Raw genomic sequence first — 27,686 nt, 5'->3', positions numbered from 1 at the left:
AGCTAACAGAAATAACTTGAGAGTTAAAAATTGTTCTACCTTCTGCTTGTTGCAGGTCTTTCTTTTCCGTGGTATGTATTTTCCGTGCTCCTTGAATTTTTTGTCCGCCTCGACTTTGCATTTAGTGCACCAATTTTTCCCAGGTTTGTAGTTTAGAAAAGATTTTCCCACCTGGTCAAAGACCAGGTACAGGCGGTTTGGGATCGGTATTTTGGCCAGCTATGCCCCCATGACGATGGACATGAACATCGTTTGTCGTTTCGATTCATCTCGTGCCTGTGCTTCAGACAAATCAAGGAACCGGATGGAATCCCCACAGTCTTTGCCAAAATTTTTCCAGCTCGTCTGAGCGAAGCCCAATCACTGCAATTGTCTTTTTCTTCTCCCATTTTTCCTTCTTTTACACATCGTTTGTCGTCCGTTTCCGGCGTCACGCATCGTATGATTAATAAAAACAAATAAAAATATACTACGCCGTCGGCTCGTAGCATGACACGGGTTTTAAGACTTGTAAACTTTTTTGGTAAAGCTCAAAACAAAAAGATAAATCAACAGAATACCGTAACTTAATAAACTTTGTGTCTGAAAAGTCTTAAGTTTTCCTTTTACCTGCTTTCTTTTCCTTTTACAGATTTCTATGAACTTTTCAATTTTTTTTTCGTGAATTTTGCGTGACACCGGTTGTTTCCCATGTTTTCCTTTAAATTTTTGCGCGGGAAATTGGCGCGCGGCTGCCAAAAAATGTACCAATTTGCGCATGCCCGACGTTTGACCGCTGTGTTTGCATGTATATAATGTTGAATAGAGAGTTCATAATCATTCATTTTCAACTTTAAACTTCTACAGTTCTGAAACGTAAACGAAGGCACATCAATAACCTCAATGCAATCTTCAATTGAACGATGCAATATGTTGAAAATCCAGGCCAAATACAACTGACAGCTGCCTGTGATTGACCATGTAATTTACTTGTGATAATGACTGGCTGTCAATTTCTATTATTGTCTATCTTGTATTAAAGTGTTTTTCCTAATCTTAAAAATTTGCCATTCATCTCAAAGTAATTTCTCAGCTGAAAAAGAAACAAAGCGATCATTCCGTGCATGTTTGAGGTGAAAAACATTAATGTAGAGTGTCGCGACGTGATAAAGTTTCCATATTTTCATGGCCCTGACGTTTTGACGTTAGTGTTTTGGCCACACAGTGGAAACGTGGATTGCCTGGGCTTTTTTCCTCTAAAAACGTGATCTCCTTTAAAAGTCTTAAGCTTTAAGTTGCTATGAAATGCAGTTTTGTGGCAGTTTTTTACACAATTACTTTGTGGTCATGCATGGGTCAAAGTGACGTCATTAAGATGATAACGTGATATGAGTTTTTCTTTTTTCGTGAAACGTGACTGTGGTTTGCGCGTTCACGAACATACAGAAAGTTCTCCTATCCAAAAGACATCAATTAGATAAGATTATCCGACAGTAAAGGCCTGTGAAGCAACTAGAGACGTACGTGTCGTATTTTCGTGCGCTGTACATAATCTGCTAAACAAACCAAACAAATACTTCACAAACATTTACACAGTATTCCTCATCTCCAAAAATCATCAATTAGCATAAGCCCAACTGGTAATGAATGCCTGTGAAGTCATTGGAGACGTGTCCTATATACGAGGGCTGCACATATCTGTATAAAAAGTCAAACAAATAATTTCTAGAAATTTGCACAGTGTTTCAGAAAGTCCTATTTAAAAATATGCATAGAGTCAAAAATGGTTGGTGTACACTTGTGTGCAAAGTATAACTTTGAGTTTCCTTCCTGTGTGATAAAATGTATTTTCATTAGTAACGTTGAGCCATATAATCAGTGCACAAAAAAGCGAGCATTCCGATTCCAAACCTTTGGAGACCTACGCTAACACATCCTGACAGTCAATTTGGATAACTGGCGACAAAAATCATCTGAAATCTAACCTGGCTTCCCGTTTGATGGGTGTAAAGTGTTATCTGAGACGTATCCCTTCCGCCGAGGCCGTTTTCCTATCGCATTGGCACCCGCATGTGGGTGAGTATAATTACTGAATAAATTATGCCCGGGTTTTAAACTCGTTTCCGAAAAAAGATACATACTGAGACTATGTTAAAACTACAACATCAAAGGGACATTTTTTTTAATACTCCCTGAATGCTCCCAATTCAAACGTTTCTGTAGTCATGTCGGATTTCTGTCGCATCAGGAAAATTTAGCCGAAGGAAAATGGCAAGGATAGGAACAAACAGGCTAGGCTAGCTGACAAACCATCCGATTTCAATATACTTTTGGTTTCAGCGTGGCTTATTCCAATTACATATACATACGTTCATATCCAAGCAATTGAATTTTTTTTTTTACTATTACTTCATTATAAACACAGTTGAAGCGAATGTACTTAAATTGGACAGGTTCGTGAGAAAAGGCAATTCAATTCGACTGTTTTTCATCCTAATTTTGCGAAAGTTACATCACTGTGATTGGCTGAGTGCAGGCCAAATTTTCGTTTATATTTAATTTTTATTGCAGTGCAATTTATGCGCGCGTTCGTAATTTTCTCAGTCATGTAACAAATGAGAAATTGTAAGAAAGCTCGAGCAATTAACGATTTACACCCATGGTCGGCTATTTGAAAATTCTTTCAAATTGCTTTCGCTAAAAGGCCCGTGCAATTTTGAAAGAATTTTCAACTATCACTTGTACTTTAAATCCTTAATTACAATCGCATTCATACGATTGGTTATACTAATGGTTTCTATTCCGGACCTTTAGAGTGCTTTTCGATGACAACCAAATAGCGCGTTATGGCAGATCAACCATACTGCACGGGTGAGATATCGTCTTTTTCGGCTATAATCCTGGGAATTATCAATTCAGTTTCTGGACTAGCGGCTGTCATTGGAAATCTTATAGTACTCATCACCGTTATCAAGAGCCCGTCACTTCATCAGCCATGTTATTATCTCCTGACATCTTTATCGACCATCGATCTCTTCGTCGGCATTGCAGTGAATCCTCTTTACATCATGTTAACTAACTTTGTTTCATGGCAATACAGAGAAGAGCATCTACTGCAGCTGGAGAGCTTTTTTGCCATGTCCAGCGCAATGATAATCATGCACACCTTAAGTGTAATGAGTATCGAGCGATACATCGCGGTCATTGACCCTTTGCACTACTACAGTGTTGTTACAGTAAAGCGAAGCTGCATCTCAATCGTAATCGTCTGGGTATTTGGCTTCACGCTCAATTCCTTTTCCTTTGCGCTCTCAAATGAGGACTTGCCAAAACTTTGGATTATCTGCGGAATGCTCACTGGGCTTTCTCCCACGCTGGTTATTTTCTTCTGCTATGGAAAGATTTTCCTAGCAGCGCGCAGCCAGTCAAGAAGAATTGCTGTGGCAGAGCGCAATGTGTCGGCCGTTTCACGAGACGAGGAAGGCGCAGTGACTAACACAGGAACAACTTGTTCAGTGGAGGCTAAACGAACCAAGAAGACAGCTTGGACGGTTGCCATTGTTGTTGTTGTAGCAATTGCTCTTTCCATGCCAGTGAGCGTTGTCAGCGTTTTGCAGATTGCCACGACTGATTTGTGTCGTCGCAGGCAGTACAATCGAGCCTGGATGTGGGCCGCCACATTGTCCCTCACAAGCTCAGCAATGGATCCGTGGATCTATGCATTGAGAATTCGGGAATTCAGGGCTTTTTTCAAACGAGTGCTGTGCATTTAGTGACATTTATTGAATGAAAAATGAACTTGATAACAGCAGCAAAATATTTGCCAGGCGAATGGTAAAAATATCAAGCTCGAACAGAATTTTAGTTCGGAGAAACTGGTTAAATTCAATTTCGGGCTTCTTCCTAACATGCGTACAGGTGCTCGGACGAAGGGTATATTATTGAACACCGCTCATATTACATGAGGCTTCGTCCCTCAGGATAAACAACATACGTTTACGTTTAATTTAAAGTCGCCTTTTTCAAATAATAGGAAAAAAATACAAACTGTAGCTTGCAACCAATTCACTATAAAGAAAGCTATACGGCATTAACAACGCTGAAAAAGTAATTGATTTTTTTTCCATTTTACCGGTAACGATCAAGTCAGTTTATTGTTATGCTGATGTTAGTTTAGACAGATATCATTAAGAAATGTAAATGACTAATGTGAATATCAGTCAATCCATCAAATGCATGAGCTATATGTTAGTTTTGTAACGTATGTATTCAGTAGTATAGTGTATTAAAGTTGGGTTGGAAAGCGATTTAATATTTGTATTTAAGCAGCGGTTAGTGTAAATACACCGCTAAAGACTGTGCTATGTATTGAATAAAAAAAGGAGACGACAATGGAAAATAAAATAATGGCGGAACTGAAGTTTGGATGCTTATTTAACTTTTTTGGAGCAATGAAGTGGACTTCCAAAATTTCCGATCATGCAAAAAAAATAAAATTGATATGGAGGCAACTGGCAATGTACATGCATACTGTTGGTTTAAGCGCACATCGTGATTACTTTGCAAAACAAAACTCTAAAAAAATTATTAAAACTGATATTAACGATTTTTGACATTTAAACATCCATTTGTGACTGTCCACCATCAGTAATGTAAATTAAGGCAAAGAAAAGCATGTCTTTGTGATGTATGAATGCGAATTTAAACTGAAACGATCGGTCGTACCAAAGAAAATTACGAGCTTTTTCGTCAGAAAAAAGTAAGGCAAAATTAGTTCGGCGTGCGCTCGCTTGAAGTGCTTCAGTTAAGCCCTAATGGACAAAGACACCAGGCAAATCTATGTCTTATCTGACCTCAAACGAAAAGTCTGAAAGACACTGAAATATGCGTGTGTTAAAAGCCAGCGCTTGCAATGAAATTGAAAAATCCCGACATAGCACTATACAGTTAACTTGCATCACTTTCGAAACAAATAATTTAAGATTCGTCGAAAGCTGAGTTAATAAACACAAATATTAACTGGAAGGAAGCATCTCCGTGAAAAAGGCAAACATCAAATAGCACCAAGACCCTTCAAGATTTGATGAATTTATAACTTTTGATCTTGCTTGCAAAATCCAGTTACTTAATTAAAGCTGTACTACATCACAACTTAATTCAACATACATACAAGTCATACAGATTTACAGAGTAGCTAAGAAGCTAATATCGTGGAGAAAAATAACATTTAAATATAAAAACAAACACCTGTGTAGATTTTCGCTTATTTATTTCCCAAACCACTGAATATTCATTTCTAATGGGAGGCTGACCAGCTGCTTTTCTTTTGTGCAACAAAGTTGAAGCACAAATTCTGGTCGTCCGAAAACAAATGTCCGACCTTATTTCAGCCAGGCGTTTTGATTTAATAGCATGTTTTTGTTGTTTATTTGCTAAGGCATTTAAGATCAATTCCAAGCAAATATGCTTTCTTCCTGGTTTTACGCTGATTTAAAATAAAATCCACAGAAAGAAATAATAAATAATTATTTGACTAAAGTGTCTGAAACACCGTGATTTCGAGGATTATTTCCTAATCTCATTATCATGATTTTCAAAGTAAGGGTGCGAAGTACATCGATTAAAAGTTAATAATTTCCCCGAGAAGGTCGTTAAAACTGTTATTTTTAAAGGCAAAATAACAATTTCATATTCCCCGTTTCCAAAGTCCCTAGGACTACTCACTTACAATTTTCCCCTGCGTCTACATCGAGAGAGAGACTGGCAATGAGCCACGCACCCCTTATGGCGCGCGGGCCGCCCCGCATTCTTTCTCTTCTCTTCTAGCAAGGTAAGATGGCGGACATCATCTCTTGATCGAACCACGTGTATTTATGTTGTACAGCTTTGATAGGGAATAAAAAGGCCATCTAACTCCTCCTTTTCTTATTGTGAGCTAGAGTGTGGGTTTTTCGTTCCAGATGCCTGGTGGTGTGACAGTAAAAGACGTTTGTCCTCACGAATTCATCAGGGCTTTGGCAGCCCATCTGAAGAAGTAAGAAGTTTGTTAAAGTGTTTTGTAATCGTGGTTTTGAAGATCGCCCAACGATTCAACTTTGTTCTTTATACATTTTACTTTATTTTCGAAACTGTCTTCAGATAATGTTTGAAAGAGATCATATTAAATCGACTCTTGTTCGCGTTCGAAGCAACAAATAAATAGCTTCAGCTTAAATCAAGTCGAAGATAATTTAAGCTTACGCTGTTATAAACTGACAAAAGTAATGTTTCGTAAACTGTATAAAGCTTTAGAATGTTGTTAGGTAACTACTGCTTCAGAATGTTGTTAGGTAGCTGATCGAAATCGTTATGAGATGTAACGTGTTCATGTTGTTTAGCAACTGGGACTTGATGAGATAACTCTATCGCAATGATAACAGGCTCACAGAACCCCACAAGGACTAGATAAGGGCTGTTAATTCATAATACCTGTTTTTGCTGAGCATGCTTGATAGGCCTTTGATGTAGCTTGTGAACTCACCTGTTGATGGTATAATCCCAGTGTACCTAATCAATGAAAATTGATCATTGCTTACCAATCGATATTATCAATGTAGTCGTTAATAGTAAGTGAAGTACAGTACCGGTCAAAGGGACTGCAGCATTACACACGTGTTAAATGCGTGTACTACAGGCACATTACACACAGTGTCCACACACCTTACACACACCTTACATGCAATTACATGAAAATGCGTGTAATTACACGCGTGTAACTACACACAGTGAACATGATATTGCATGTAAAATTACTCGCACTCGTTCAACTGGAACTCATTAAGTGCGTGTATGAGAACAAAATATTAAAAGTGCATTTAATGAAAACAAAACATTTACCATGTGACATTTACCGCACTGGACTGCACAGCGATACAGTTTAGTCTTTCGCCTTCTTGCTTCTGGTCATCAAACGTTTCTGATAGAATCGACCAGTTTCCTTAAACCAGCTTACTGCTTTACAGTAAAAGTATTTTTTCACTGTAGTTTCAACAAGCGGCGCCAGCAGCGGGGAGGCATGCTTAAGCTAGGATTCACTGAGATAACAGAACATAAAAATATAATGACACTCAATTTTAAATTACAGCAATCAGTGTACTTTAAATCAATCTGAAGATTCATTAAAAATAGTGCTCCGAAGTATTCGGACTTAACCGGTGTTCAACAACTTTTCCCGTTATGTTTTTTTTTTCTTTTCATGAGAAACAACAAGGCTGCCAGCGACTGACAAAGTGAGGCTTGATGGATATGAAATAACAGCAAACCACAATATTTCACTTGAGATTTTCAGTTAATTTTTAAAGATCAGTTATATTTCTTTAAGTGTAAAAAGCCGTAAAAGATTCATCATTAATAGCTCGGAAACAAATGTTCTCCATATGAAAACATTGTTTTGATCTGATAGAAATGAAATTCGATCTGCTTCTTGAAAAGCGTTGCCTAGCACGTGACCAAAATCTACTCCAGGCAGAAATCCTGTGCAGTGTGAGAGTTGTTTTGAAATCATTTACTTCTTCGTTTTATTCCATGCGCGAATACATATACAGACACGCAATGATCTGTCAACCAGACTTAACCCACGGATGAAAATGCCAATGTTTTTCTCGAACTTAGCTTATCGGTAGTCTGAGTGAAGTGTATTGTAATTTAAGCCAAATGATCGACCAAACCGGGTGTAAACATTGTGGGTTTACACACCAATATGATGAATTGAAAATTAACGAATTCGCTTAGATTTTGTTTAAAAAAATTTCGATTCTTCGCTATTTAAGATTAAGAGAGAATCCGCGAGTTTCTGTTTGAATCCCTATTTCATTGTCATCGAAGGAACAGGAGTTGAAAATGACATTTCTTGCGTGGGTAACATTACCCGTACGTTGTACATGTTTTAACGTAAACGAAAGCCCAGAGATCTTAAGCAGAAGTGCGGGCTGCTACAGATTAAGAAAGAGTATTTGTTTGGTAGGTGCCCAAGCTAGTCCATTAATTTAGCAATGCTTGTCGGCTTTTAAATTTACTTTTTGTTGTGAACATTGAAAGTCGCGTGTTTCGAATACAAGTTAGTAGTGGCTTTTTGTTTTGCACAATACACACAACTGCGTGTATGAATAACAGAGGTTTCTTGCTCCAATTAAAATACACGCATTTGCGTGAAATTACACGCAAATGCATGTAACTACCAGATCAGTAAATTTTACACTGTGTAATTACACGCACCTTACATGCACTGTCTACGCACTGTCCACGAATACCACACACAGACTACACGCATTTTACGCGTGTGTAGGTGCTGCAATCCCTTTGACCAGTACTGTATTATCGATTGGCCAATGAAAATCTTTAGTCACAATAGAAAACCTCGTAATTTCTAACAATTCTTATGAATGATTGACAAGCAATTTATCATAAGTTATTGATAACATTTTTTGAAAGAGGATGTTTAGTCCTGGATGTAGTTCAGTTCTGCAGTGGAACAGATAGCGTGGAATAATTCCATTAATTGAGTAATTGCTCTCAATTAATATAGGTTACATCAATTATCAATTTTCATTGATTGGGCAATTGTTGAACTAAGCATGCCAGGTATAATTTATTTTCAATTCAATCATTTATTTAGACATGTAACATGTGCCACAGCAAGTTTGATATGTGTGAAATGATCCATAGACAACCGTTGTTTTAATGCTCCATTAAAGTATTCCTTTTTTTTTTCAAATTAGGGGTGGCAAGCTGAAGGTACCAGAATGGGTTGATCTGGTAAAAACAGCCAAAAGCAGGGAACTTGCTCCTTATGATCCAGATTGGTACTTCATCAGGGCAGGTGAGAGCACTTTGACACTGTGTGCACAGTCTCAAATTTTATTTTGGAAAATTATTTTGTAAAGTTTCCTTACTGTCAAGTTGTTAACTTTCAAGTAGTCAGTAAAACAACTCAGAACAGATGAGAAGTCTCCAAAAATTGTTGACAAACTGTACAGGGTTCGTACGGGTCCAGGAAAACCTGGAAAGTCCTGGAATTTTATTGTGGCATTTTCCAGGACTGGAAAGTCCTGGAAAAGGGCTACTGGTCCTGGAAAGTTCTGGAAATCTGTTAAACTCAAGGAAAAAAATATGAAATGTATGGCAGACAGTAAGGAGAATTACATTAAGATCTTGGGAGTGAAAGGGTTAATATGAATTTTAGAGTCCTGGAAAAATCAATCTGAGTCCTGGAAAAGTCCTTGAAATTTGTTTCTGAAAAAGAGTACGAACCCTGCTGTACTTGTAAACATTTAGAAGATAAAGTTGAACTTGGGGTTTCATTAAGAGACGGGCACCATACAGATTGACATGCTGTGTGAGGGACGATTTTGCCTGCCTTGTTTAACCATCTGTAGGAAAGTTTTTGTTTTAAAAATATTTCAGCTTAAAAAGTTTTGCCTGCCTGTGAAAACCAGTTGCCATCCTACTGAAAAGGTTAATGAAACTGGGCCTGTGAACTTGGCAGCAATGTTTTTTAGAATTGGTGAAAATGTAATGAAAATTATGTTACCTCGAAGCTTAATTGTACTTAGGCTTTGTTGCTTTTCTTTACAGTTACCTTTTTTCCCAAAAGCTTTTTGTGCAACTCATTTGCAAAGAATTTTTGGTATCCCTGAAGATACACATAATTGAAGTTCCCAGGGTTCTCCCTTGTTTTCAGTACAACAGGTAAAAGAGCATTTTAAACTGGTAAAGCAATCAGTTGAATCGCAGCCTTGTTTATTAGGTCTGCTCTGTAAATTACATGGAATTGAAATTTGCCCCATTCTTGTCAGCTTCAGCTCTGACCTTAAATTAAACCTTTACAGATACAAGTTTTGCACTCATTGCTAAGTAGTTTGTGTGAGTATTAAATACAATACAAAAGATCAATGGTTGTCAGAATGTTCCTTGTGATTTTCTCGTTGTTCCTGTCAGTTTATTTCGGCAGCAACACTTAAGAGCTAACATAGAAAGCAAAACCGGTTTTTTCTTAGCCTTTTTTTTAGACACTTGGTCAACCTCTCAATACATAAATCATCAATAACTTGCTCTACTTTCTATCGGTATCCTGTCCCCTTATTGAATTGTTCACCAGAAGGAACATTTCAAAAACGGAAAGGAACTAATAAAAACATTTTCTTAAAAAGACCTCCATCTAATATGCATTACAGTTTACTAATTTCACACTTTTGGCTTTAGATGTCAAATGAAATCAAACAGCATTTTCATTTTTAAGTGTTTTACTTGTTGTCTTAATTCTCTTGCCCTAAAGTCAGAGAAAAGGAGGCAAAAGCTACTTCCGGGGTATCCTCGCTGTGCTTACATGAATTGTCGCTACAGAATCAGCGGTCCTCTCTCAAAACCAAACGAAATTTCTACATATTCGTTTTCATTCATGTTCTGGAAGGGTTTTATTTTCAAGGATTCTCTCAAAATGTTGTCTGAAAAAAGATTTTAAACATTTTTGACCTGAATGTGGAGCATTTCGTGACAAAGATGAAGTTTTCGATCACCACACGTGAATGTTGGTCAATTTAGCAACACCAGTTTTCTAAAGCTGGTAGTTAGGTGGGAAGTTCATGGAACTGATTTTCCCACATTGCTTGCAAATCAAATACTTGCAACGTCTGAAATAACTTTACCTGTAACTGTTTCCATTCGTGTCTTCTTGCCATTGCTGACGGAGAGAAATGAGAACAACGTTCGTTGTTGCTTCATCCTGAAACTGAACGTAAACAACTCCAATGCACGTGTGAAGAAATGACATCTGCCACGATGGAATGGTGGCAGAAAGCCCGCCAAAAATTCGCCGATCTTGCCTCAAAGTTTGAAAGCCACAGATAATACTTACAAACCATAGCCTGTGCAATTTATCTTTTAATCTGTTTATTTATTCTTTTACAAGGATAAAATACCGATTACGTCGATGAAACAACTATATTTTTTTTCTCTTACCTGTTGAATTTTCAAGAATTCCAAGGGATTTTAGGTGGTAATGAGTGGTGCTACAGGCGGTACATTTTACCGGTTACCGCCTGAAAAGGAGAACACTGAGTTCCCTACCACTGAATGGATTTGTGTTCAGTGACTGCGGTTTCAACTCCTCCTCATATTGTAAATAGCCAACTGGTTTGCCTGTAATATACCTAGATCAACTGCCCCAGAGAGGTGATATTGTACTTATGCATTTGTTTGTGGTGTTTTCAGCATCAATCCTTCGTCATGTGTACCTTCGTAATGGTATTGGTGTTGGTCACCTAACCCGCGTTTATGGAGGTATGGAATGCAACACTGATTCTAATGTTTGCATTAAATTCACAGTTGAGGTATGCTCAACTGAGGAGATAGGGGAAAACTCCGAAGTGGCTTTAAACAGTTCTAGTCAGGGCTTGAATTTAGTGGTTCATTAATGTTATCCTGCAAATTATGTCAAGCCCTGTGTGATGTATGTAATTACTATTATTATTTATGATTCAGGCTAAGCTGCCCTTGACATTTACTGTAGTATTGATTTATTAGCGACTGTTTTTGTGTTTGTGCAGGACGTAAGCGACGTGGTGTGAGGCCAAGCCACTTTGAGCGTAGTTCATCATCTGTTGCTCGCAATATTATGAAAGGCCTTGAACAACTGAAACTGATAGAGAAGGATAACAGTGGGTGAGTTTTGTAGCTCTTTAGCTCCTAAGATTGTGAGAACACAATTTTCTCAAATTCAATAAAATTTTGGTTACTTTTATTTGGTCACACATTAGTTTTCACGCATTAGTTTTATACAGACTCAAACATCAAAGCCTTGAAGCTTATTAACTAATACAGTATGAAGGTGCAGTCCAGTCCACTCAATAAACATAGCTTTCATTTCAATCAAAACACTTCAGTCTGCAGACTTGAGAAAGGTGAAAGCCTCATTGTGCAGCGTCTTAAAGTACTACATGCTCAAAAGGCATAGTGGACTCTATTATATTTTCGTTGGTCGCATTGATTTTACCCACAGTCACACAGTTTAAACTTACATTGTATTACTTGCATGTAAGCTTGGACTAAACAGTTAGAGACTTGAGGCTTGTTCTCATATGCTGCTGGTATATATTTAGTGTGACATTGTTGCCAGTATGCCTGTCATTGGCCAGAAAGAAGTCAATGTATTCTGGGCAAGCCCCGGGTTTATTTTTGATGCATCACCAACATACATGTACTCAAATAGGTGCAAATTGTGCAAAGATCAACTTGGATACATATATTAATTGCCAGCTACTACCCACCCACTCATAGGGTTTTCAAAATTAGCCATTAAGTGTGTGTAACATGTGTGCTAGAAATCCACCAGAATGCACCTGAATGCAACAAATTTTTGAAAATTTTTCATCACCTGCCCCCTAAGCAGGAGAAGGTAACGAACTATAGCATTCTTACACACCCGGCTGCCTTGATCGCGAGCAAGTAGTGCTCTACACTATAGTATTTCCTCCTGCTACTTTACTTCAATTTGAAAACCCTGAGATCAACAGGGGACAATACTGGGGGCAGGTTGTGTTGCTGGCAATTGATTTTCCTATGTGCAGAAACAGTGTGCAGGTCAGTGCCAGCTTTTATTTGCCTGGCATGTTCTTGCCATACATGTATGAGAGCTGGGGGTTACCTCATTAATTTACACATAATTCTGGTAATTTTAGTGGCCGATCAATCACCAGTCAAGGACAGCGGGACTTGGACCGTATCGCTTGCCAGGTAAAATGACATTTTTGGTTCCATAAAATTATTATTGCACATCATTTCAGGAAATCCAAAAAGACAACAAAAAAAAAACATTTTCAACCAGTTGCTTCTCTTGACCCCACCTTGGGCAAATGCCCTGACATGTTACTTCTTTGGACTGCAATAATAATATTGCTTGCAAATGGCATATGCATTGTAGTATTGTAGATAAGCTACCTTTCATTTGACTGGCCTTGATATGGCCTGCAGAAATTGCTCTCTGGACAGGTCAAACGTCAAGGGGAGTAGGGATGGCACAGTGGTGAGAGCGCTCGCCTCCCACCAACATGGGCTGGGTTAGATTCCAGCTAAGTGTCATACGTGTATGTGGGTTGAGTTTGTTGTTGGTTTTCGCCTATCTCTGAGGGTTTATCTCCAGGTTCTCTGGTATTCCTCCCATCGTAAAAACCAACATCTCCAAGTTCCAATTTGACCAGGATAGGGGACCTGCATGAAAACCAGCTAAGGCTGACATGGCTTCCTCTCTAAATATTGTACATTTGTTTATAATTTTATGTAAGGAATTTTTCCCTATTTTGATGGAAGGCATAGAGGAATTTGATATCAATCTGTGTAGGGTGCATGTTGTATAGAGGTTGTATGATGTATGGTTGTACGTTGTATGTGCATGCTGTATAAATATTAGACTATTTGCTTTTAAGACACAAAGCAACTTATGTTTTTGCAAGACTTAAGTTCAATGAACATTTCGTCCTGACAAATTTCTTTCGTTCTGTTTTCACAGGTTATGTCAAGTGCTTAAAACCAAAGCCAAAACATGTAAAATTTCAACAAAAAATAAAGAAATCTGTTTTACAGTGATTCAAGATGAACTTGCTGCGTATTTAATTTTTACAGAAAATGACAGCTATAAATGTATGTCAAGTGACAAGAAGCTATCAGTCTGTCATAGTCTGTTACACTGTCAGATAACACTGTCAAATAACCCAACCTGAGTAAATGGATATCTTTCTTTCAGGCTACACAATAACTTCTATCAACACCTATTTTTTCGCTGTAAGCTGTCCATTACCGTGCCCCAACTTTTTATTCAGTACGTCTTACGCAATCTCCATGAAAATTGCCCTACGAGACAGCTGACAAGGTCTTCAGCAGCAGATATATCATATATGCAGTGTATTGAAACCAGAACTTGAAACAAAATGTGTTGACAGGTAGCAAGTATAGGATAACTTTAACCCCAACAGCCTTTAATCTGCTCTTGCCCTTCCAAGAAGCAGCATATAAGCTAAAACTATAGGAACAGGACAACTAATTCATACCTAAATATACAACAAATTTTATAGCTAGATGCCCCACCCCCCCCCCCCCCGCCCCCTAAGAAACAAAAACAAATGGAGTGAAAAACAAAGAAAGGAAACGAACGCGTTTCACTCGCACGCCTTAAAGCACGTGCAAGCAGTGGTAGAGAAATAGACCCAATACGAGAGCCCGTTGAACAAATTTAGGATTTTTTTCTGTTGTACTGCAACTGTACAGTTGCATTACAAAGACACTCGAAAACAGCTCCAGTTTCTATGGACGGTCTTCCAGCGAGCTGGCGATAAACTCGGAACGAAGTTTGATCGATGATCACGCACGCATTGTTCAACGTCAAACACGCGAGGAGTTCACGCATCTCGCGGTATTCGCTCGAGCTTAGTGGATATCGAGCGAGGCATCCCTGAAAGATAAAACCCAGAAACTTCAGCTCGGCAGGAAACCATATCAGATTCCATTTCAACGAGTCAAAGGTTATCTGGAAGCTCTAAAACACGTAAGGTTTCAAAACATCTCTGGTTTATTTGGCATACGCTGCGTCCTTCAAGGAAAGTTGTGCTACGACGATTTCCACCTGGAGACGTGTTAGTACGTAGGTAAGCGAGATGTTCACTGATACATAGGTTTAAAGGCTTTATAGTCTATATTCACGTTTTTATAACTATATGAGAACATTTGGCTGTGGACTGAAACAGGCTTTCCGCCGATTGGCAAGGTATGAACCACTTTTTCGTTCGACGAAAATCATGTTTAGCAACTTTGTTTCGCGGAACCTTAGCCCAACTACTGGCCCTTGTTCAGTCCACATTCTATCATTTCACCCTCCCAGCATCCCCCTGGAATCCGAACTCCATACTTCTGAGGTTCCCCCCCCCCCCTCCCATTCATGATGCAAGGATTTCTCTTATGACTTGTGTCCTAATGTTTTGTTATTGACCATTTCAGGGTTTTGAAAAATCTTAGTTTTCTTTAATTTTTCGTGAAATGGACTACGTTTTTAAACTGATGTTATTTCACACAGACGAAGTTCCGTCACAGTCGAAATGGAGGGGGGGGGGGGGGGAGAATGGAGACAGCCGAGTTCTGTCACGTTAAAATGTACACGACTGTCTATATTATTTCGCGCTCTTCAAACAATTTTTTTTATTTTTTTTTGCCCTCAGTTTAGGTGAGGGTTGCAGCATTAACAGAACATGAAGCTTGTGATTGCCTTCATCCTTCAAAATGTTTTCTTGTTGGCTGTTTATGGACAAAGAGTTAGACCATGGACTCAGAGAGATTGTCAAAGGGTGAGGATGACCCCTCCGATTAACTACCCACCCCCTCTTATCTCCCCCACCCCTCCTGTCTCCCCCACAGCCCGCTTTCATATTCCAGTTGGTCAAACCGTACACGTTACTAATAGTGACGCAAAATGTCTAGAGACATACTACTTGCTCAGGGTGTAGGGTTGAAGCTATATTAAGGATAGTTTTCAATTCAAAAAATGTACCTTTATTCTCTATTTTCGCTCCTTATTGGGGGAAAATATATTCTATGCAATTTCCCAGTAATCCGATTCAGTTAATTTTAGAACTTTTAATCTCGCTGTATCACCATGCGAAGATAAATAAAGCGCTGTTTGTTTGATCAGACAAAGAAAATCGTCAACTTGTTCTTTCATTCCTTCAGACGCAAACTCGAAATATCAATTCCAGTTCCTTTTTAAAAAGCACTTTTCTTGCAACTGTTCCAATCAATTCCAAATCTCGTGTTTCTCTCGCGTGTTCAGAAAACAACACGCGCGTGTCACGATTTTATCCATACCACAGATAACAACATTGTTTTTATCTCAAACGTTCTTTCAGATGACCCGCGAGTGTGATCAAATTACACGCGGAGTCCAAGGCGCACCCGGACCACCAGGTTTACCCGGGAATCAGGGGGCTCCGGGCCCGGCAGGCCCGCAAGGTGCAAAAGGAGTTAGAGGACCCCCAGGAAGATCTCGACCTGGGCCTCCTGGGCCGCCCGGACTCCCTTCTGGTGGAGCACGACCCGGTCCCCCAGGGGATTCTGGAGAACGAGGGATACGCGGCAATCCCGGTGACCGTGGAGATCCTGGAGAACTGGGCCTGCGAGGTAGAAAGGGATATGATGGGTTTCCAGGATATAGGGGAATCAAAGGTGAAGAAGGAGATGTTGGCAACCCCGGTCCCCCCGGTATCGTGGGATCTCCCGGTGCAATGGGAAGCTGGTCGCGTTGTTCATGGGAGTTGAACCGCAATAAAGATAACGGCCTTCTGAAGGTAGAGTAGCTATTTATTTGATAGGTTTGTTTTGCTTGTTTGTTTGTTCGTTTGTTTGTTCGTTTGTTTGTTCGTTTGTTTGTTTGTTTGTTTGTTTGTTTGTTTGGTCGTTTGTTGGTCTGTTTGTTTTCCTAGGTTTTCATAGTGTATTTAAAGTGAATTTTATTTCCTGAAATCCTCAGTACACCAAATGAAAACTGTTATACACTTTGTTGACTCCATCGGTAGCTGTGCGCGTTTTGGGGGTCGTTAAGTTCATCTACCTCTAAACCTTGTGTCCCTCTTATGACAAAGAATATCCTTGGGCTTTAACCATTTTAAGTAAGGTGGAGAATAACAGAGAAAGGGGCTTAATATACAGTGCTTTGATCAATGAAGTGTCTTAGTCGATTCGTTTGAAATTCGAGTACTATTTCCCGGAGCTCGGTAATACTGTTTGCGAGTTTGGGTTCAGGGCCCAGGTTGGCTAGCCTGCGTACGTACACAAGCTAAGGTTGGCGTGATAATATCGTCTGTTTTACTTGTCAACGAAAAGGAGGATGGAGGATAGGCTGAAAAGAGAGGGAAGGGGTGGATAAATTTCTTGCTTTAAAAAGGGGACGCTTTCTACAGGATGGGCTTGTGTTTGAAAGAGATGTTGCCCGACCACACCTTAACCCTTCACTGCAAGTGCTGAAGAAATCGAACTAACCTGCTATACATTAATTTCTTTTTATAGGAATGTATCTACTCTAAGCAAGACTCTAACTCAGTTCTACACGTTGTTTACGAAGGCAACCTTCAGATCGGCCTTTGTAAAGACTGCTGCAAGCGATGGTACTTCATCTTCAACGACGTCGAGTGCCAAAACCCAGGCCCTATCGATGCAGTAATGTCAGGAGGTCTGGGCCTCAACTATCCATTCTACTCCTATGGCAGAATCGAAGGCTTTTGCGAAACAAGATTTTCTTCAGGGCCAGTGAGGATAGGTTTGCAGATGGAGGATTGTCCGGGATTTTCAAGGTCGCGGATACCGCATAATCTGAATCTGTATAAACGTTATGGGAACATATTAATCCAAGAAGTTTCTCCTTCGCAATGAAACACACATACAGTAATGCATGGTTCAAAAGTTCATAGGGCGCATGAACGATGAGACATTTTTTCTCCCCAATTCGTGCAAACAGTGAGCGGTGATGGAACACGGTATTGGGGTTGGCTCAACACAGTTTTCTAGATGCTGTGTTTTATTTCGCTTCTTGATACAAATAGTTTCACCTTACCAACTTAGACCTGGTAGTTTACAAGATCAGATAAGCGACTAAAATTTCAATTAATGCAAAGTAAATGTTCTGTTACCGTGAATTCTGGCTGGCTCGTTAAGTCTATGTTCAAGCCAAGTGGCCCATCAGGCTGGGGGGTCACACTGTGTCAAAGTAAGGGTACTCACTAGACTGTCATATCGTTTTCACCACCTGTTGTAGGTTGTTTGCTTAAAAGAGCTTACAAAAGGGGCGTCACGGGAACCCCAGGACCCCCCCTCCCTTAGCTACGCCCCTGCACTGGCTCTTATCTCCTGGGAGTATTTTCACCACCCCACCTGCATGGTAGGTTAGTTCTTTCAAAGATTCTCCACCCACCCACCCACCCATCCCCTCGCCAGTATTTAATTTGCCAGTACCCGTTTATAGACCTGGTCGGAGAGAGGCACTGTGAGTGTAACATATCTTGCCCAAGAACATTAAACCCTGTCCCCAGCTTGAGTTTGAACCCAGACCGCCCATGATCTGTCCTGCAGCGCACTTAACTTTACACTACAGCACCTGCGAGCTAGTTTAAGAGTAACAAAACACAAACAAAATTATCTTCAAACCACACTTTATAATCCATCTGTAACAAGATCACTACCGCCCTAAAATAATTTCGTCTCCCACTCTCGAATTCAAGGCAGCATTGATACTAACTGAAAGCGTGCGAAAATTATATGTTCAGCCTTCCACTTCCACCCTTCCACGCATCCACCCACAGAATCCGTTTTACTTTGTTCTTTGTGGAACATGAGTAATCTAAAAGGCTTTTTGTCTTTTGCCTTTTCTTTATCACGGTTTCCTATCGTCTAACTCGTGTATTACTTGTAGCTAAATCCGTCGGAGTAGCTCTGATGTTATCACTACATAAATGCATCATCTTTCTCACGAAATCAATGAAGGAATGTATAAGAGATCAAGCGGAAACGGCTGATAAAGAAAGCATGCGATTACAGAACGTCTTGGAGGGTCGACTCGCGTGTTAATCGTGCGAGGAAGGACTCTCGCCTCGTGCGTAACTAGGTAGTTTTTTACGCGCTTCTCGAGCGTGTCAACTGAAAGGCTAAAAAGATTCGCGCGCAGTTGTTTTCAGGTTTTAACTTGCCCTATTCGTTTCACTTTGAGTTGTGTTTTGTATTAAGATTCTATAAAAAGCATTTTGATGCCTGTAAATTTTTTGCGGATTACAGATTAAGCCCTAATCCGGAAATAGTTTTCTGCCAAGATCGGCCTTGGCACGCGTCATGCAATGCAGTCCAAGAAACAATCGATGTCTGTTATTGCTCTATTTAAGGCCCATAGTGAGCACTCAAAGTGATCAAAGATGATGCACATATTTTCGCTTCTTTTTCTGTGTTCCTTCATGGTAAGCACTATCCATGGCCAAGGTGACATTGTATGGACGCCTACAGAATGTCGCGAGGTGAGGAATAGCTGCTAGAAATCGTTCTTTTTTCGCTGGGTCATTGATATTTTCAAAGTAGACATCGTGGTTAAAGCTGTTGTTGTAATTGTCGCGGCGAAAAAAACTCAATACCGTATGTTTTATACTGCATTGTCGTTTGATATTCTCATCGAGCGCTTTTTAATTGACTGAGCAGAAAATATTGTCCGAATGGTACTCATTGCGAGTTAAGATCAATGACGAATGAGAGCTCTACCCTCCCCTCCCTCACACCATTGTTGTACTCTCTGTTCCTCCCCTCTTTATGTGCGTCTGTTTATCTTCATTCCAAAAGAATATGTCACATTCACCAAACTGAAACATTTTCAGGTTTTCCAGTGACCAATAAGGCCAATTTTCGACCGCGAATGACAATGCAAGTTCACGAAACATGTTTTTTTCTTTATTTTTTTATTTTTATTTTGTCTTATATTTTTATTATTACCAATATCATTATCACCATCATCATCATCATCATCATCATTTTTTGGTTATATTTCTTTTCTTTTTTTCTGCAGATGATGGAATCATGCGAGTTGCTTTCTGGTTTACCAGGACCTCCCGGGCCGGTCGGACCAAAAGGTGTCGCCGGACCGGCTGGCTTGCGGGGCTCCCTCGGGGATAAAGGGTTTCAGGGGGAACCTGGTAGCTCCCCGGTGGGAGGCGGAGGTTTTCCAGTGAAAGGACAGAAAGGAGAACGTGGAGAGATTGGAAGAAAAGGTGCAAAAGGGATGAAAGGAAACGCCGGGAGCCCCGGAGGTTTGGGAAATGTGGGATCATTGGGAGCTCAGGGGACACAGGGAGAGAAGGGGACAATAGGAGTAAGCGGACCACCAGGGAATAAGGGAGAACCTGGAGTGAGCGAACTGAACTGGAAGCAATGCATGTTCAAACCTGATATTAATACACCCAGTGGAGAGTTGGCTGTAAGTATGCTAGAAGGTCGTGATTGTTATTAAATAACGCTCTGTTTGGCGATTTATCAAATGACTGACTGACAGACAAACAGACAGACTGACTGACTGACTGACTGACTGACTAACTGACTAATTGACTGACTGACTGACTGACTGACAGACTAATTGACTGACTGACGGACGGACTGACTGACTGACGGGCGGAAAGACGGACGCACGAGCACACGGACGGATGGTCTAAAAACATTTAAGGCAGTAGAGTTTTATCTCCAACGTTTTCTAAACGCACAACCAGAGATGTCACCTGATTTAGATCAAACTCTCCCAAACGGGGTTACCAAAAAAAAAAAACCTTCTGAATAGTACGAAGAATTTACACTTTAATCTTTGTCTCCGTTTTTCTCAGGCCTGCACATTTGTTAAAAAGAACGACAAAACGTCACTACACGTCACATACCAGGGTGAAACGCATATCGGTTTATGCAGAACCTGCTGTAAAACTTGGCACTTCACGTTTGACAACCTGACGTGTACCGACCCTGCGAGTATCGATGCAGTGTTCAGTGGCCTTAACTTGGTTGACGCTGAAGAGAAGAACACTCTCCCAAAGTTTATGCACGGCAGTATCTCTGGCTATTGCAGCTCTGTCCCTGGGGGATTAGTTCGCGTGGGGATCTCGCTAGATGATTGTCCCGGGTATCCCAGTATCCGAGAGATTGTTCCCGTAGAAATTCAGCCCAACAGTCGGTTGATCATTCAAGAAGTCCGTGCTCCGCAAGTTTAGTTCTTTAATTGTTATTGACTGTTATCGAAAATTGCTCTGAGTGATTGACAAGCCTGTAAAACTCGTTTAAATGTAATTCAAACTGATGTTTTTGAAATGCAGTGACATTCAGACTTGAGTTCTCAAGCAAGCTGGTGCCCGCTAGTTGTTTTATGAATATAAGATGGCCGTGTACACGGACAGGAAACTTTTCAGTACGATGTACCGTTACATTTAGGTGCCGACAGTCCATTGCACTTTTAAGAAAGCATTTCAGTTTGAAATATCCACGAACTTTCAAATTACCTCGCATCAATATCCACCATGATGAACCTTTGTGTGGACTGTGGCAATTATTAAGGACGAGATTTTCGCCTCTTAGGAAACAGATCTGGGTGATTTCTGAGGACTTTTTTGCCAACCAAATTGGTTCGAATTTGTAAAGCTATAGTTGACTTGTTAGTTTAAAGATCCCATGAAATTAATCGCTTGTAGATTGTACCTACCCACTTACGTAAATTTGATTGTATACATATTAAATCAGGGCTAAATTCTGTATACTTGTAGTGCTTGTACTTCACTTGTATTTCGTATACAATAAACACGAAAATTTACTCAGAGCACCTTAAAATAAGGGAGCCTTAGCAAACCACGACGACGACGACGGCAACGAGAATGACACCAAACAAAAGGTTTAATGAGGAAAACAATAGCTGTGCACGAGCGTTATAAATCGTTGTGCATTTCTTTGCCGCCCTCTGCAAAACTAGAACGTGAAATGGCCAAGTTCTGCATAGTCTGAGGAACGCGGACGACCACGGCTAATTTTTCGTATTTCCATTTGAAATTGTACGCTGTCGTTGCATATTTAGAGCCATTGGCGAACTAAACAGATCTAGACAGTTGTGAATTTCGCTGGTAAAATATAACTTCATTTTTTAAGCTCCCTTAACTAAAACGGAATATGGAGGCCGATTGAGAAGGATCGCGCAGTGACATCTAGCAGGAAAACTTTGATTTAATCTTGTTCCTGAACATTTCGATCGAATTTCGAGACCAGCTTCCACAACTTCATATCGACCGTCTATGTCTGGTTTCGTGACCGCGACAGGAAGCTATTAAGAATTTAATGCATAGATAGGTTCAAATAACAAATGATTAACTCGAGCCAGAAAGTACAGACACATGATATCCACATCAACAAGGCAGAAGTTACAAATCAGCTCGTCGCGCTGTGATCATTTTCAAAACTCCATTCAGATAATCGAAATTGCGGCCACAGGAGACAACCTTAACAGGTAAGGACCTTTTACATCACATAAAGTCTCTTTGTAATAGTCGTTAACCTTCTGTTTTCTCACCCTTGATACTAACTTGCTGAGAGCTCTGATACAAAGCGTTGGTTGTGGCGGCTAGTTTCAATTTGCCAAGACGGTTTTGTCAGTCCAGATCTTAATTTCATTCATGTCATTGAGCTCAAGCCAAAAGTTTCTTTCTTCCGCTGCAAACACAGCATAGAATCATGCACCCACGAAAGACACAGTGCAGAGTGCACGCGGTGTCACATTTGCGTCCTACACGCGCGCGCTTCACTCCCGCGCGCGCACGATGTAAAGTGAATCCCGTGTTATCCAACAGGGAATAAAGCGTGGGTTATTTTTCTTGTAGATAAAAGGGGGCACTAAAAATCGGTTTTTATATTGTTTGTTTTAATTTCCATTACTATTTCGTCGCTGATTATGTTTAACTATTTTCCGCAGTTTGACCGTCTTTCATGCAATCAACATGACACGAATTTTAAGATTGATCATCTTGTCCGTCTTTTACCAAGTGGTACAGCCGCAAAGCACAATCCGTTGGGGAAGACTTCTGTGTCAAGAGGTAAAATTGCACTGATGTAACTTAAAATGATTTCCAAATTTGAATTAAATTTAAACGATATACTGTGATATGATGTCGGTGTTGACACTCAGGGAGCCTGTCTGAAATAAGCTAATAAAACTCGAATAAGCTTCCAACCACACTGCTTATCTGAGCACGGACCAAGTAACCTCACAGTTTTTCTTAGTCGACCGTCAAGCTTGAAACGATAAAACCGTGAACTTGATGGACTAAGAATAATGAAAAGAGAGCTGCTCTCGGTATAAAGAACTTACAGCGAGGACAGCTTGGTTCACAGAGATTACTTCTTGCACTTTTCATCCGGTTCCTCTTTTGTGTGGGTTGTTTCTTTGTTGTTTGTATGTGTTTGTTTCGTTTTGAGTCTGACCTTTATTTTATCTCATGTCGCGTGATTTCTTCTCTGTACCATCCAATAAGAAAGTTAAGATTGCTTTAAAACTACAAATTTTTGATAATCTATCACAGTTTTAATTTACTGTGTTTAATTTTATTTCCATCTATTTTATTTCGCTTTCAGGTTGAAACCAAATGTAAACAAGACTTTATCGGATCCCCTGGAGTTATCGGGGCCCCAGGGAATCCAGGAGCAGCCGGCGTACCCGGTATTAAGGGAATTAGAGGCGAGAGAGGCCCCAAAGGATTCAGCTATATAGTAGACCCTTTTCCTCTTCCTGGACCAAAAGGAAGGAGAGGCCAGCTAGGTATTGTAGATTTGTTTTGCTTTCAGTCGGTAACAATTTCTTAAATAGTCTTGGCCACTTAGGCGCCGTCTTTGTCACATTTGTTTAGAAATGTGGTCAAACACTGTCTTGAGTGTTTGATATATCTTCTCAATCGAAACTAATACTAAAGAGAAAACGGAGAAGTAAAATCTTAAAAACCTAATTAAGATCAGATATCCAAGCACCGTCACGGTCATACTTCTGGGCACAAAACTGTAGACTACGAGGAACCTCGCTTTTTTTTTTATTATTCCCTCAAGCGTGAAGTGACAACAACGTAAGGTGGGACTGCTTTCGGTGCAAAGAACTAAATCGGGAATGCTTGATCCACAGCGATAACCTCTCACTTGTCATAATCAAAATTCAAACTTTGCAACCTTACAGAATTCGAAGCTTTGTCACGAATCTTCTCAAACACAAAATTACATGGAAGGAAATCTCAATATTATGTCAGTTTCTCAGATAGGAAAGTACCCAGAAATGATAATAACTGAAAATAAGAAACACTGAGGAAGATTAAGACAAGTTGCGAATGACAAACTTGGAAAACAATTGCACCGTCCATGACAAAGCCCTATTTCTTTGCAGGGTTTCCAGGAGCACTCGGACCCAAAGGACTGCCGGGAAGGAACGGTCCTAAAGGTTTTCCGGGGGAGCAGGGATTGGAGGGCTTTAAGGGAACAAAGGGGTCCCGGGGATTTCCCGGTGTCAAAGGCTCTAAAGGACAGCCAGGAAATTCCGGGTCCATACACAGCTGGAAAACATGTTCGTGGAAACATGACCCCCTACAACAATACGGCTTGCTTAAGGTTAGTTGTTGTTGTTAGATAAACGCTAAATCCCTCTCCTTAACTAAGGCCCCGACCAGACTGATGCGTTTTTTAAAGTATCCGTTTACGTCTCAACCAAAACGAAGCAAAATATTTTCGATCACACTAGCGCTTTCGTTGTGTTTCCACCTGTCCACACTAATTCGTTTACATTCGAAAACGCCTACTTTTTTATACTTTTTCGCCCATCGTCCACAGTGAAACGCCCGAAAACGCTGATGGAAACGACAGTATATGACACTTTGTTCGACACCGTTTTCAAAAGCCTCTGTTTTCACCTGCCCACACTAGAAATGGAGCGTTTTCAAAACCATCAAAGACTACGCTTTTTGAAATCGTTTTCGAAAGGCTCCGTTTTCATCTGCGTTTTCGTTCGTGTTAGTGTAGACGATAGGTGAAAATGCATCAAAAAGTATGCGTTTTCATACGAAAACGCATTAGTGCGGTCGGGTCCTAGGAGATGATTCATCGATCGGTTTCGTCGCTGAAGTCCGAATTTAATTCCTCTTTTTTGTTTGTGTATATATTTCACATGTTCTATTGCCTACAGTCTTCACTTCTTGCAAAAGCTACATCAGTTATAAATAAGAAATAGGATATAAAATTAAGTAAGTCTTTTGCAAGTACGAGAGGTAATATATCAAACACGAAAGACCGTGTTTGACCACATTTCCAAACTCCGAGAAGAGAGCTGAAAATACGACGCGCAGCGGAGTATTTTTGACGAACTTCGAGGTGTTTGGAAATGTGGTTAAACACGGTCTTGAGTGTTTGATATATCTTCTCAATCGAGACTAAAACTAAGGAGAAAACGGAGAATTAAAATCGTAAAAACCTATGCTAATTAAGATCAGATATCCAAATACCGTCACGGTCATGATTTCCTTTGTTTAAACTTGATGAATTATTAATGAGTTTGAGAATGTCCATATAAACAACAAGAAACGTATGCGCAAGCACGAGAATTTCTCCGTTAGTATAAACCAATCTCCCCCGCGTTATTTGTTTCCTCAGGAGTGTGTTTTCAACAAACAAAGTGAAAATACTGTTTTACACGTGACCTTCGAAGGGAGCATGCGCGTTGGCTTCTGCAACTCCTGCTGCAAGCGGTGGTTCTTTGCGTTTGACGCCATCGAGTGTCAGAGAGCCAACATCGAGGCCAGGCTACAAGGCATCAAGGTGTTCGCTGGCATGGAGTACCGTCACGTGAGACTTGAAGGCTACTGCGCACTCCCCGCTGGAGAAGTGTCCGTGGAATTGTGGGTAGAGGACTGCGTCGGTCATCAGGGAGCACCGAAAGTTCCATTTATCAGAGTTGATTTGAATCCCAGAATTGTTGTCGAAGAGATCAATATGAATCAAATATGAAAGTTGAAGAATGCATCTGTATGTTACAGTTATATGTGAGAAAAACTAGACATAACTTGGACATTTTAGAGGTTTCGCGCTTGTATGCACGCTTGTGTGAGCTTTGTGTTTAAGTTCCCACCCACGTTGGATAACCGTATGATTGTTTTTTGCTGAAATTTCGAAAGACTACTGTTATTTTTGCAGAGTTTCTGCAAACACACTGCTTAATTGTACTCCATATCCTACATTTCACTTTGTCCCACTGATTCATTTCTTTTGCACCAGCGGTACCGTTATGATTCAATGTAACGCCAGGGGTGTTTTTAGTTTAGCTTCAGTAGCTGTAGTTTCATCCACAGCTGCTTTTGGGGATGTCACGCAACACTCCCCACAATTTTTTTTCTTGACATCGGCAGTTTTGACGCAAGGAAATTGTGTTTTAATCTATTGATTTAAGAAGCCAAAAACAAATTCCCGGCAACTGAGGAAATGGTATAATAAGCGCTAGCGCCAGGTACCGTAGTCTCCCCTCTGCATGCGCAGCCGTTTTTGGGATGTCATGGTCACGCAACGCTCGCAAAAAGTGCTCAAGGACGCTTATGCCGGCTGACACAGTAAGGGTGCTCTCGAGCTTTATTGAAATAGGGGTGAAAATATATTGCCAAAACTGCTTCAGTTAGGAGAGGGTATTTAATCGTTACACTACACTAAAGTACTGCCATATTGTTTTCATTATTGCTTTATAACAAAACATACAACAAAAACCAAGTAAATAGGCCATTTTCGAGTTGACTTTTGCCTCTGTGTCAAAACGGGTCTGCGTGTAAATCCATTCATATGAAAATGAGCTCCGCCTACAGGTTCATTTTCATGCAAATCAAACTCATTTTCGTAACAAAGGTTTTGCAAGAAGACTCGTTTTGAAACAGAGGCACAAGGAACTAGGAAATGGCCTATTACAGTCATTTATCCAGAAAGACAGGCAGCCAACCCTTGAATCTTAGTGACACTGTTCCTGCTGTGTTCACTCTGTAATCTAAACCGCCCGTGACTGAAAGTGCACCACAACAGAGTCGCTCATGTGAATTTAAATGTGAAGTGAAAATGTTGTTTGAATTCGATGGTATTAATACGAAATTCAACGTAAAAATTTGCCGTCGCGTTATTGTGATGCTGACATATTGCCCTAGTGAATATGGATGTATATTACCGAAAAGTCTGGATAGCAGAAAGATAACAATTAATTTTGTATATTTTATTTATTTTTAATCACTTTATCTAATAGTCAAGCGCATTTCATCATGTGCGTCATGGAAAATTGCGCTATATACGCTTTAATTATTATTATTATTATTATTATTATTATTATTATTATTACTATTATTATTATTAAGCTTAGCTCTAGTTTTTGTCACAATAAACACTCCTCTTTTTTTATTAAATTAAATTATCATCATCATAATTATTATTATTATTACTATTACTATTACTATTTTTTATTATTATCATTATTATTATTAAGAAAAACCCTCGAGGTTAAGATAACAACCGACTTCACGCTGGATTGAGCCCAGCGTGACACATTACTGGGAGCAGGGCGCTCTCCCCACCACGCCTTAAACGCTTCCGCCCGGCTCCCGTTTCATAGAATTATTTTCGGGAAGATGATGCTCTGAGGAGCTTCTCGGAATTGAAGGAACATTCCATTTGAAAAATATATATTTATGTTAGGAAGGGATTATGCTCCTAAAAAATTGAATACTGCATGGCAAAACCCTGTTAGCAAAACCATATAAAATACAGAAACCAAGTTCAGCAGTCATCAGATCTACGATCAAAAGTCTCTGAATTGCTGTATTAAATGACATGAAACATATATAAAACAAAACCTGGAGTACGAGGGTTCCCAATCCAAAGAAACGTTATTTTTCGACAACTGAAACTAAGTAAGGAGTTATTTTCGGAAGAACTTTTGTGTCTGACATTTGGGGTCTTTTCGGATGGGACTTTTTCTTCGGAGCTAATTATCGAAATTTTACGAGTGAATATAAAAAGAGGTCTGCAGTGGGAATAGATAACGATATTGCCGCAACTTGCAAATCGATCAATTCTTGTGCTAGTCAGCGGCTTTT

At 39.9% G+C, this 27,686-nt stretch overlaps 4 protein-coding genes across 4 annotated transcripts; all 4 read left to right on the top strand.

The window, feature by feature from the left end:
* The first annotated feature begins 2,318 nt into the window (after window positions 1-2,318).
* LOC145492002 (trace amine-associated receptor 9-like) lies at window positions 2,319-3,822 on the top strand. The gene has a single exon (XM_081471310.1). The coding sequence runs from the start codon at window positions 2,826-2,828 to the stop codon at window positions 3,750-3,752; it is 927 nt and encodes a 308-aa protein (XP_081327436.1). The 5' UTR covers window positions 2,319-2,825; the 3' UTR covers window positions 3,753-3,822.
* Window positions 3,823-5,873: 2,051 nt separating this feature from the next.
* Window positions 5,874-13,607, top strand: LOC145491687 (small ribosomal subunit protein eS19-like). Its single transcript, XM_081470926.1, has 6 exons — window positions 5,874-6,013; window positions 8,736-8,836; window positions 11,227-11,295; window positions 11,562-11,676; window positions 12,693-12,747; window positions 13,520-13,607. Exons 1-6 carry the CDS (start codon window positions 5,940-5,942, stop codon window positions 13,535-13,537), a joined length of 432 nt encoding a protein of 143 aa, XP_081327052.1. The 5' UTR covers window positions 5,874-5,939; the 3' UTR covers window positions 13,538-13,607.
* A 528-nt stretch (window positions 13,608-14,135) lies between these two features.
* LOC145493605 (uncharacterized) lies at window positions 14,136-21,322 on the top strand. Its single transcript, XM_081473094.1, has 7 exons — window positions 14,136-15,344; window positions 15,903-16,340; window positions 17,059-17,415; window positions 17,804-17,926; window positions 18,951-19,049; window positions 19,589-19,996; window positions 20,394-21,322. Exons 1-7 carry the CDS (start codon window positions 15,249-15,251, stop codon window positions 20,769-20,771), a joined length of 1,899 nt encoding a protein of 632 aa, XP_081329220.1. The 5' UTR covers window positions 14,136-15,248; the 3' UTR covers window positions 20,772-21,322.
* Window positions 21,323-21,845: 523 nt separating this feature from the next.
* LOC145491686 (uncharacterized) lies at window positions 21,846-26,851 on the top strand. The gene is made up of 5 exons (XM_081470925.1): window positions 21,846-22,048; window positions 22,511-22,631; window positions 23,170-23,353; window positions 23,963-24,183; window positions 25,219-26,851. Exons 1-5 carry the CDS (start codon window positions 21,936-21,938, stop codon window positions 25,570-25,572), a joined length of 993 nt encoding a protein of 330 aa, XP_081327051.1. The 5' UTR covers window positions 21,846-21,935; the 3' UTR covers window positions 25,573-26,851.
* The last annotated feature ends 835 nt before the right edge of the window (window positions 26,852-27,686 follow it).

This window comes from Orbicella franksi, chromosome 7 (genome assembly GCF_964199315.1).
Source record: "Orbicella franksi chromosome 7, jaOrbFran1.1, whole genome shotgun sequence".
NCBI lineage: Eukaryota > Metazoa > Cnidaria > Anthozoa > Scleractinia > Merulinidae > Orbicella > Orbicella franksi.
The sequence above is the reverse complement of the archived record's forward strand: the minus strand, read 5'-3'. Positions and strand labels throughout refer to the sequence as shown.

Excerpts from the sequence above, each read along its gene's own strand:
- LOC145491686 (XM_081470925.1), top strand. The coding sequence starts at position 21,936 with ATGATATCCACATCAACAAGGCAGAAGTTACAAATCAGCTCGTCGCGC. Across the intron at positions 22,049-22,510 it reads ACAGGAGACAACCTTAACAG|TTTGACCGTCTTTCATGCAA; the intron begins GTAAGGACCTTT and ends TATTTTCCGCAG. Across the intron at positions 24,184-25,218 it reads AACAATACGGCTTGCTTAAG|GAGTGTGTTTTCAACAAACA; the intron begins GTTAGTTGTTGT and ends TTGTTTCCTCAG.
- LOC145492002 (XM_081471310.1), top strand. The coding sequence starts at position 2,826 with ATGGCAGATCAACCATACTGCACGGGTGAGATATCGTCTTTTTCGGCT.
- LOC145491687 (XM_081470926.1), top strand. The coding sequence starts at position 5,940 with ATGCCTGGTGGTGTGACAGTAAAAGACGTTTGTCCTCACGAATTCATC. Across the intron at positions 11,296-11,561 it reads CCTAACCCGCGTTTATGGAG|GACGTAAGCGACGTGGTGTG; the intron begins GTATGGAATGCA and ends GTGTTTGTGCAG. Across the intron at positions 11,677-12,692 it reads ATAGAGAAGGATAACAGTGG|TGGCCGATCAATCACCAGTC; the intron begins GTGAGTTTTGTA and ends TGGTAATTTTAG.
- LOC145493605 (XM_081473094.1), top strand. The coding sequence starts at position 15,249 with ATGAAGCTTGTGATTGCCTTCATCCTTCAAAATGTTTTCTTGTTGGCT. Across the intron at positions 15,345-15,902 it reads CTCAGAGAGATTGTCAAAGG|ATGACCCGCGAGTGTGATCA; the intron begins GTGAGGATGACC and ends ACGTTCTTTCAG. Across the intron at positions 19,050-19,588 it reads CGCCTACAGAATGTCGCGAG|ATGATGGAATCATGCGAGTT; the intron begins GTGAGGAATAGC and ends TTTTTTCTGCAG.